The sequence below is a fragment of the Triturus cristatus genome, chromosome 12 (assembly GCF_964204655.1).
Source record: "Triturus cristatus chromosome 12, aTriCri1.1, whole genome shotgun sequence".
Lineage (NCBI taxonomy): Eukaryota > Metazoa > Chordata > Amphibia > Caudata > Salamandridae > Triturus > Triturus cristatus.
The window spans coordinates 761539628-761551428 of record NC_140595.1 but is presented as its reverse complement, the minus strand read 5'-3'; the positions used below and the strand labels follow the sequence as shown (position 1 = coordinate 761551428).

The window sequence follows — 11801 nt, the reverse complement described above, 5'->3', positions numbered from 1 at the left end:
GAGTTGCTATTAGGTTGGTAAGGGAAAGTCGGTCGCAAATTAAATAGTGGTCCGACCATATAGTTGTAATCTATATTGTTCTTTAATAATTCAATATATATTAATTAGTATATTACCTTTACTACTAGGATTATTACAATCATTGCAATTATTGTTTTAAATATAGTTTCTAATTTCAAATTTTTTTAAAAACTAATTAGTAATTTATAATTAAGGCTCCCTGTTTTCCATTTTTACTGATTTTTACAGATAAATAAAGGCAGAAAACCATTTATTTTCTTGTCTGTATTTATTTTGAGTGATTCTAAATACACTTTGCCATGACTGCCAGGCCAATAACTGTGGATTGATAGGTAAGAGGGTTAAAAAAGGAAGGATTTTTAGTAAAAATAATTTAACTGCAGTATATATGCACAAGGCTGATACTGAAATGTGCATATTTTCATGTAAGTGCATTGAGTTATCTTCTGCAGGTATTCATATCGCCAAAACCTGCCAGGCATTCAAGCGTGACTGCATATTTATTGGTTAAATAAATGCCGAAATATACCAGTTTCAGCTTTATTTTTTTCACAAAACCCATAATAAATATGAATAAATACAGATAAAGTTGACAAAAAATAAATATGGATAAATACAGAGGGAAATGTCAAAAAAATAAATACCATAAAACCGTTTATAATGTAGTAGTGAGTTGTTAGGTATAATATTTAATTGATTGATAATGTGTTATTTTATTTGTTTAAGTTTAATTTAATAATGTTAATTTTATTTTTAATTTTTTAATTTATGTTAATCATTTATATTTTAGAAGCAGGTTGCTGGGTTTCTAGTGGAACTGGGTGGGCAGGCAATTAAATTATCATTCATTTAATTTATATGTTAATTTAATTTGAATCTAAATTAAATATCTAATTGATTAATATATTTTAAATTGTTTAATTATTAAAGTTTGATTAAATGTATTCCTATGTAATTTATAAATTATAATATATATATTTTAATTTGTATACTTTTGCTAGTAATTTAATTTATATTTTAGTAGTGATTTGTATGGGAATAGGGTGGGAAATTGTTCAAAATATATATATATATATTTTTTTTAAATTATTTTTATATTTAATTTGTATTGATAATTACTTATACATATTTTCAATTGTCTATTTAATATTTAAATGATGTATTGTATTTGATTTATTGTTTAATGTATTGTTACTTGTGTTTAATATTAATATTTGTGACTTTTCTTACATTTGATAACGGATTTTATTTGTTTAATTCAAGTTATTTCATTTAGATATGTTTTTATTTTTTGTGGGTGTTTTGGTTTTTTGGAATTGTAGGAGGGTTGTGAATTTATTTTTCATTTTTACATTATAGTGCATTTTAATGTTTACAAGTTTATTTTGTGTACATTTGTTATATAAAATGTGATTAAAAAATGAATTTTTATTTTTTTTACATTTATAGAGCGCAGGAATCACTCCAGTCGGGGTATCTCCGCGCTGTAGCAGCCCTTGGGAACATCCATATTAGGTGGTTCAGAACAGTGAAGTTTTTAACATTTTTCTAAATGACAGGTAGTTGTTACAGAGTCGGATGTCCCTGGGTAGTTGGTTCCAGAGTTGGGAGGCTAGGTAAGTAAAGGATTTGCCTCCTAATCTGGTTTGTTTTATGCGTGGTACGACTAGGAGATCTTTGAACCCTGACCGGAGAATTCGGGGGGGGGGGTGTATCTAATCAACTTGTCTGACAGGTATCTGGGTCCCATATTATTTAAGGCTTGCAAACCTTGAATGTTATTCTTTTGCGTATGGGCAGCCAGTGTAGTTTGCGGAGAAGGGGGAGTAAAGCTGTTCTGGGGGGGAGCACTGATCACTAAGCGGGCAGCCGTATTCTGGACTACTTGCAGTCGTTTTCAGGGAGGTTTCTTTAGCTGAGATCAGCAGGGCATTACAGTAGTCCAGACGGCACAGGACCAGTGCTTGAACCAGGGTTTTACGTGTGGAGGATAAGAGTAGGGGGAAGACTCTGCGAAGCAGTCTTAATACATGGAAGCAGGCCCTAGAGTTGTAGTAGCATGCTCCTCCAGGCTTAGTTTGTGGTCGATTTGGACCCCTAGGTTCTTAACCACTTGTTTTAGGGATGGGGCTGGGCCCTGTTCATCGGGCCACCAGTTGGGTGACCATCTAGCTACTGCATCTTTGAATAACATAATTTCAGTTTGTTCTGCATTCAACTGAAGTAAGTTGCTTCTCATCCATTCGGTGATGGTTTTCATGCCCTCCGAGAAGGTGGCCTTAATGTTTGTGGAGCTTTTGTCGAAGGAGAGGAGTAGCTGCATGTCGTCAGCGTAGGATATTGGTATGAACCCTAAGTTTCTCAGTAGTGATGCGAGTGGGGTGACATAAATGTGAAACAGAGTGGGGCTTAAGCATGAGCCCTGGGGTACGCCCTTGGAAACCGTGGTGGTCTGAGATTTAAAAGGACCAAGGTTGACTGTTTGGGTTCTCTCCTTCAGAAAATCAGTCAACCATCTTAGTGCATTGTCCTGAATGCCTATGGCTCTTAGTCTCTCTAGCAGGATCTGGTGTGAGATGGTATCGAATGCTGCGGACAGGTCAGGCAGTATGAGAATCACTGCTCGGCCGCCGTCCGCAAGCAATCGGATGTTGTCTGTGACTGTTACCAGAGCCGATTCCATGCTATGTCTAGGGCGGAAGCCTTGCTGTGAATGGTCGAGGCAGTCGGAGGATTCAATGAATGTCGACAGGTGAGTGTTGATGTGTTTCTCAAGTAATTTGCTTTGGAGTGAGCAGTGAGATGGGTCGGTAGTTCGAAATAATGTCTGGGGGCAGGACCGGTTTTGCCCTAGCTGGAGCTCATCAGCAAGGTAAAGCTTGGTTCCAGTGGCACAGTGTGCATTGGACTCACATCTGGACATACCCATCCCACTTAGGGCAACACATTAAAGTAGGCAAAAAATGATGGACGGAATGCTTGAATTATTCTCAGCCACTGGTAATTACTCGGGCACATCCAAGTCTATTGTTATTTTGCACCCCACGCCATTTCAGTTTGGACCTATCCATATGCAAATAAGACTTGGCCCTGCTACACTGTGAACATTGCAACCCGAACTGTCAGGCCATAACCGGAACACCAACACTTTCCCTACTTTGCTTAGATTGGAATGGGAATTGAAAATACTAACCCCATCCGAAGTCCAACACTTTCCCTACTGTTGCTTAGACTGGAGTGGAAATAGTAACTCTACCCTTCTGAAGTTTAACTGTTTCCCTATGTTGCTTAGACTGAAGTGGGAATTGTACATCTAACCCTTCTGAAGTCCAACGCTTTGCCTACTGATGCTTTGACTAGAGTGTGAATAATAAACAAACCTCTCTGAAGTCCAACACTTTCCCAACTGTTTTTATGTTTTTATTTTACAGAGTTTTATATAGAGCGAACTTGACCTGAATCGGGTCTCAGAGCGCTTCACATAGCACCAGATGCGTTACATGAGGACACATTCATTTTTGTTAGGCACGGGGAGATTAAGTGATTTGCCCAGAATCACAGAATGTTCAGCGTCATTTTTTTTTTTTACACAAATTTTTTAGGCATTTAGGTGAACCATCAGTACATACGATATGGTAAATGTTCATAGTTGTTCATATATCAACAAATATTTTGTACGATCCGTTTCAAGCATCATAACTAGATATTGACCAATGTTACCATACATTCTTACATAGCAATTGTGTTTAATCCAAATATAAAGCAGTTGCAGAGCTGAAGATTATGTTGCCTGAAAGCCAGTCTGACCCACCCACCCCAACCCAACTGTACCAAACACATAACTTAAAAAAAAGAAAAACAAAAACAAAAAAAAACCGCCGCTGTGATGGAATCTTGATAGATCCCGGTGATATATGCCAGGTGTGAATCATAGCCAAAAGCCATTAGGGAGGAGAAGGGGGGCAAGAAGGGGGCAATAGGCAGGGGGAACAAGAGAGGGGAGAGGAGGAAACAAGCCCCCACCACTTAATATAAACATCTAGCATGGGTCCCACCATAATGGGGGTAGGAATCAAACCAGCGCCATGTCATCAGCCCGTGGAGTCTGAGAGCCCAACGAAGCTCCCTCTGTGTCGGGCCTAAGTAGTTCCACCAAGTGCGGAATGTTCAGCGTCCTTGCCGAGACTCAAACCCAGTTCCCCAGATTCGAGGTCGACTGCACTAGCCATTAGGCCAACTCCTCTCCCCAACTGTTACTTAGACTGGATTGGGAATAGTAAATCTAAACCCTCCGCTATCCAATACTTTCCCTTCTGTTGCTGGGACTGGAGTGTAAATAGTAAATCTAACTCCTCCGAAGTCTGACACTTTCCCTACTGTTGCTTAAACTGAAGTGGGAATTGTAAATCAAAAGCGTCAGAGCTCTAACAGCTTCCCTAAAGATGGTTAGATTGGATTCATATTATTTTTAATATTGCTGTTTAATTTTATTGCATTTTTGAATATTTAGTTTTTTAAAATGTTTACATTCTGTTTAGAAAAATGTTTTTAATTATTGTTGCATATTTATTGTATTACTGTAAATAATCTCTCTCTATACCTCTTGCCTCTCTCTATCTCTCGCTGTCTTTCTCCCTACTATATCAGTTTATTTTTTGTTTGTGCTAATGGTATTTTTGTTAATTGTTAAAATATTATCATGTTATGTTTTGAATAACTGTATGTGCTTTTATATCTATATTTAGTTTAGAGTAATAGATAAAACTATTTTTATGTTTTTATAATATTATATGAATTAGGTTAGATATTTTTGTTGATTGCATGTGTTTTTGCAAATTTTGGGGCTGATTAGCATGGCGGGCGGACATTGTCTGCCCGCCATAGCCCCGGGAAATGTGACCGCCCGCTATGCATGCGGCGGTCCCGCATGTGCAATTTGGATGCGCCCACCACACAGGTGGGCGCATCCCACATTTCTAACATTGCGGCGGGCGGTGCTGCCAGCAAGGTTAGAAATGCAAGTTGTGCATTTGAATGCTCAACATGACAGGCACCGTGCGGTGCCTGTCACCTTGTGCATGCAAATGCAGGGGGTACCCCCCATGTGCACCCCCCCCCCCCCGAACACCCTGGGGGCCCGCAACAGGTCCCCAAAGACAAAACTGCCTGCCTTTCCATGGCAGAGTCTCCGCCATGGAAAGGCAGTTCACTGCCATGATTATAATATGGATGGCGGTGCCTGCAAGGCACCGCCACCATATTCCTGGGCTTTTTCACCCGGTAGGCAATCGGGCAGATTGCATACCGGCGGAAAACCGGCGGATGGTCTTCCCATCTGTCGGGGTCCCACCCACCATCGTAATGTGGCGGGGGGGAAAGTCATGCGGGCGGTAGGTTTTGGCGGGTGGATCGCCACCGCCATACGGGCGGTGGCGATCCGCCCGCTATCATAATGACCCCCTTTGGTTTTTTTTAACTATTAATCTTTAAAATGAAGGCTCAGATTTATTAAGCCTTTGCATTGTCCATGCAAGGTAATGCAAGGACAATGCTAAGGCTTCACTAAAATTCACAAAGGCACACAAGGGGTTTGAATTTAAGCCTCAGATTTATCAATCCCTTAAATTGTCCTTGCTTCAAACAAGGTAATGCAAGGGCAACACTAAGGCTTCACTATTAGTCACAAAGCCACATGAGGTGTGATTTGCGCAGCCTTGCATGGCTTTGTAAAGAAATATGTTATGTTACATTTCAATTTGGGAGGCATTCCATGGCATTCTGCAGCACAAATGGAAAAAGGAATATGCCTCCAAGGATTTCTATTATGCAGGAAGGTATGCCTTCATGCACTAAAACGATTCTGCCTGTAACGGAAGGCCCTTGCACTATGGTGCAAGGGTGCCTGCATTGGCACTAGGCAGCCCACGGAGAGAGCCAAAATGCTCCCTATCTTTGTAAATATGGAGAATGTCTGCTCTCGCCGTTTCATGCAACTTGGCTTGCTGCCCTTCATTTCCATAGAAAATGGATTTTTTGTGATGCTAATAACTTTGGCATTAGTTGATGAATCACCAAGAAACTTTCCAAAAAAGTGCTCTTTGTTTGCCTAAATTTGTGCATGGAAAGTTTAGGGGTGGTCCGTCAAGCAGGGGCCAAGAAAAAATGGGGGTCCTAAAACATAAAATTCCCATTAATTTTCTTTAGGCAGGGCTACAGCAAAAACTGCTCAACAGGACGACACCAAATTTGGCAAGAAGCTAGATCTTGGTGTGCAGATTGTGCTTTGTGATGCTTTTTGTAATTTGGTGGAAATCCATTCAGTAGTTTTTGAGAAATGAAGGTACAAAACAAATTGTGTATCTGGTCAGTTTGGTCCGTGAGAGGTTCAAGAGACTCTTGCAGGAGCGCCAATTTAAAATTGGAGCATTCTGATTTGTCCAGGGAGCTTTGTTTCCATTGGGCCAATTTGCTCCCATGCCCAATTGCTAAACCCCCTGCTGTGCAGGGCCAATGGCAATGTGGGCTTGGCTGCCTGTAAAAATCCTAGAGATTCACTGAACAAATACAAAGATTAAAGTAACTTTATAGTTAGGTGTGATAAAAAGATCTGTTTTTGGTGCCATCAATGATGTAATTTGACATTTTATTAGTAATGTCATAAATTATGTCATTGATCATGTCATGAGAGTTGTAGTATGTGAGGTCATAAGCAGTGCATTGAGGAGCCCAAGTTATAGTTAACTCTGCTAACCATAAGTGGTAAATGTCTGTGACTCTTTTAATTAAAAAAGTTAATGTTGTCACTAACATATTCACCTAACTATACCATTACTTTAACCTTTGTTTAAAAAAAATGAAAACATATATTTTTCTCACACCTAATTAAAACGTTACTTTAACCTTTTTTTAGTGATATAAATACACAAATATATATGTTTTATATTTATATAATAAATATATATACCTAATATATATATATACATTTAATAAATAATTAAATCTCTTTATTTAACATCATGTTATTTTTAACTAATTAATTACTTTAAATAAATGACTTTAAAGTCTATATCTGGTAAAAAGCTATATGCTTAATTGTTTCTGGTGGATGTTCTCTCCCACAATACTTTTGCCACAATATTTTGGTTGTTCCCATTATAAGTGTAGGAACACAATATTTTGCTAGACAATATTTTTGACACAATCTTTTTGTCTTTCGATATTTTTATTCACAGTATTCTGTCAGACAGCCAACCAATACTCTATCATGGAAGTAAGTGAAACATTGGACTATGGAAGAGAATACATCATTTTAATGGGTTGATAAAGGAACAAAATGCATGTATTTCGCTTGAATGTGAGTCAGTGATGTGGAAGATCACTGCAGAGTAAATTGCTAACACAAAACAGTTTGCACATTGCTGATAGGCAAGTGTTTTTTATTTTGTTAGCATACAGGTGTATCAATGCTAGACAAAATGTATGTGGTTTGGTTGTATCAGAATTATATTGACTATTGTACTAGCAAAAACCCATACCCACCCAGCGTATGACACTTTCTAATGGTCATGATAAGTATTGCTGGTGCAAGAAATCCCAGAATATGTTTGAGAGATTAAACCTAGGGCCAGACTGAGATGCAAAAGGAGGCTTCCTGGAGTAAAGAGAAAATAATAACCAACAAAATGCCATGGTCAGGAGATTCAGTGTTGTCACTAACAGACTGGTAACTTGAACATAGTAACAATTAAAAAAAAATCATATAGACTCACACTCTTCTTAAGCCCACGCCATGTGCTATGTTCAAAAATCTAATTTTGTTCCACTTTTTTTGGTGCTGTATAAAGTTTTTTGTTCCACATCTTTATTCTATCTTATGGAGATGACAAAGAACCTAACATTAGCTTACTGAATTGCTTTATGTTTTTACCTGCTTCTGTGACCTGCCCCCCTACCTATTAAATGCTCCTTTGTATTCATCTCTGGTTTTAGAAGTATTATGTAACATTTTGGGAAAAATATACAGAAAAGCAAACCAAAACTAGATGACAAAATGGCAAATATCTCCATGGCTACCATGTACTTGCCTTTAGTGCTGAGATAAGCTGGAATAAATGAAAACCAGACACTGAGGAAGGCGAGCATGCTGAAGGTGATAAACTTTGCCTCATTAAAACTGTCCGGCAGTTTTCGGGACAGGAAAGCTACAATGAAACTTATGGTTGCTAGAAGCCCAAGATATCCTAACATGCACCAGAAAGCAAAAGGAGACCCTTCATTGCATTCAAATATTATCTTGCCAGGCTGTGAGTGGATGTTGTATACAGAAAATGGTGAAGAGATGCTTAGCCAAGAGATACACAGAATAAATTGGAGCAATGTACATACACTGATTAATGTATATGACAACTGGGGTCCCACCCATCTTCTTAAGATACTGTTGGGTTTGGTAGCATTGAAGGCGATAACCACCATGATGGTTTTTGCTAAGATGCAAGACACACAGAGAGCAAAACTGATACCAAAGGCAGCCTGACGCACAAGACATTTGTCTGCTGTCGGAAAACCAATGAAAGTCAAAGAGCAGAGGAAGCAGACGGTGAGCGAGATGAGCAGGAGGTAGCTGAGGGAGCGGTTGTTGGCCTTGACAATAGCTGTGTCTTTGTGACATATAAAGATCCCCAGGATTGCAATAGGAATAGATGAGGAAAGAACGCTGATTGTTGCCAACACTGCACCAAGAGGTTCTTTGTAGGACAGAAATTCAGTAGTCTTTGGTAGACATAAGTCTTGTTCTGCATTTGGCCATTGGTCCCAGGGGCACGTGAAACACTCAATAGAATCTGAAAGAGAAAATTTAGAGGGAGATTGAAGAGCTCATTTAACATTTTATTTGAATTATTTTTCAATGGATTTTTTTAGACTAACTCACCAGTGTGATTGGAAATTTCTCCTTGGGAACACATAACACATTGGAAGCAGCAGATAGGCTCTCCTTCTTTGGATGCTTTCCTAAAACCATATCGACAGCTAGAGCTGCACACAGAGGGCGGTACCTAGAGACAAGGGAAAATATAGATATGTGTGGGGTTTAATTTTCACAGTGATGTTTGCTTCAGACAAACATAAAGGGCTTTCTGGTTAAGTATTCTTAGATTGGACACTTTTTTATCCCACTACTTGCAACATTTTATAGCTCATGAATGGGAGGATAATTATGAAACATGTAAATAAACACCCAGAGGTTTTGGAACCAGTACTTCAGGAAATGTTTGGTTCGTTTAACTACTCAGTAGGCCAATTTTAATTAGTGTCAGTTAAAATCCATAACAAACCTTTAATACATACACTATAAATAAATTGTTATGAAAAAGAAGGATATATCAAACCATAACACTAATAACACAGAACAATATGCAATTAATACGAATCAACTTGAGATAAAAGTTTTCAGTTCATAAATTACATGTAATTAACATAAATATACTATTCTAAATTGAAATATTTTTTCTCATTTTGAACTAAAAAGTAAATTCCCACCTATAGTAAAAATATATTTTATTGATTATATATTAATATTTATTAAAAGTGATGTGTTAAATTATTTCAAAATTTCAGAATTTAAAAATCTTTTTACCTGTTTTTAACATTAAATTATATGTATGATTATTATATGTATTACTTAATTTAAATTAAAATTAATTCCTATGGGATTTACATTTAAGTCCCTGTCTCCATTATTTTCTATGGTGGTGCAGTAACAATGAATGGCCATGTGTGGTGTTGGACTTACTACTGTTTTTTTAGAAGCAACTTACATTTGTATATTTTGTACCACACCCTTTTTCAGGGAGTTGAAATGTGTACGTATAAACTTTTGAGTTACTTTATACTCCTATTTTGTGAATAGCCAAATGTAGTAAAGTTACTCAAAAGTGTAAGAGTAACGTTACATGTATAAATTGCTCACAAGTGTAAGTTCCCTTTGCAAATAGTCCTGTATATGTGCAAGTAACTTCCAAGTATAAAATTCGATCTCAGTAATCGTCGAGCGGCCAAGTTATAGGAGCTACCGTATACAATAAAAATGACACAAAGGTCCAATAATAAAGGTCTGAGGCATCAACATGCTGAAAAGGAGGATCAATCACTTCTTTTTTTTTGTTTTGATTTTTTTTTGGGATAATCAGGTATCAAGTTATTCATTTCTAAACATTCCGGTTAGCACATTGATTTGAATCAATTACAGGGCAAAAATGCATACGAGAAGTGCAAAGAGTTTGGTCGCTTGCCTTATTCTACCTCTTCAAGGGGGACAGGTTGGGGACCTTCAGGGAGAATTGATTTCAACTCATACATTATTCCAAATATCCTTGATTTTTTTCAGTGCACCCACACTTAGGGGCCTATTAGGATGGCGGGTGGATTTCGTCTGCCCGCCACCCTAGCGGTGTTGGGACCTGGCCCCCAGTGGTGCAGCGGTACTGCACCGGCAATTAGGATGCCACGTCACGGTGGCGGTGGCATCCCGCATACATTGCATTTTGGCGGGCGGTGCTGAAAGCAGCACCCGCCACAATGCAATATATGCATGTAACGCATTTGCATGCACAATGTGGCTGGCACATAGGTACTTAGGTACCCCCCATGTGCACCCCCCCAACCACCCAACACACTGGGGGCCCGCAACGGACCCCCAACTGAGAGGACCGCATACCTATCCGCGTGCTTCCCGCTGCCATAGTAATATGGATGGGGGTGACTAGCAGACACTGCCACCATATGGAACCCTTTTCCGCCTGGTCGACGAGTACCCGCAACAAAAGCATATCACCAATCTGGCTGGGAACATATGCTGCAAGCAGTTCGGGGTATAATAAAATCCCCATTTAGAATAGAAGGCCATTCTTTTGAAGTTTCAGTGACGGCTCCTCTGATCAAAATGAAAAATAAAATGATAATAACTATTGTTATTTTTCCTATAGCTGTCAGTGGCTCTTGGGCGGGCCAGGACTGACAGAGCAGGTAGAGGAGCGGTTTACACCCCTGAAGTGCGCACAACTGCTTGGCCGGCCCAAACAGTCATGTGCACGTTGCATGTTTCCCACCAGCCTGCATTACACAGCCTGGTGAGGAAAATGCATAGCCTCCCTATCCCTGTCTGAGCACCGATTGTGCTCGGTGATTGACTCAGGGAAGCTTGGGAGAAGGGTGCTTCATGCTGCTGGCTGGGAGTCTGCCGGAAGATGATGGAGGACGCAAGAGAGTCGGCGGCCGGCCAGCCGGCGGTTCCAGGTAAGTGGGTTTTTTATTTTTTATTTTTCCTTCTGTCCTTCGACCCCCCTTCAACCTCCCTCCTGCCCCATGACCCGGATCCCGTAGCAGCCACTACTGTGAAGTTTCCTCAGAACGTCTTGTGCACCATTAGATTGTAACAGCCCCAGAAAGTGAGATCCATTTTGCTCTCTATGCATTGTTAATTTGAGGCAAATGCTACTGGATTGACAGTTTCAAATAGGAAGAAATACAGTTCCGGAAACCAATTGCCAGTCCAGTGAGCTTACTCATTAAATGGTCTTGACTAATTTGCTCTTTAGCTACACTAGATACACTTGTATAAAAGTGTGCATAATTGCTCATTTGGAAATAGGAGAGTGCAACGCCAGAAAATATATTGGTATTACCCGCAGTCATCTGATACCAAGATTTTCTGTGCCTAGCAAATAAGAAATTGCTGAACTAAGAATACCCTGCTCTTTCCCATTTTTCGATAATACTCTGTT

At 39.2% G+C, this 11801-nt stretch overlaps 1 protein-coding gene across 1 annotated transcript in view; it reads right to left on the bottom strand.

The window, feature by feature from the left end:
• Window positions 1-7238: 7238 nt before the first annotated feature.
• The window catches only part of LOC146782743 (extracellular calcium-sensing receptor-like), a 70227-nt gene continuing 65664 nt past the window's right edge, over window positions 7239-11801 (bottom strand). The window contains exons 6-7 of the mRNA XM_085639979.1: window positions 8951-9074; window positions 7239-8861 (exon numbers count right to left, since the gene is read on the bottom strand). Of these exons, the coding sequence (XP_085496105.1) occupies window positions 7945-8861; window positions 8951-9074 (1041 nt within the window). The 3' untranslated portion in view covers window positions 7239-7944. The remainder of the gene's footprint in view (window positions 8862-8950; window positions 9075-11801) is intronic.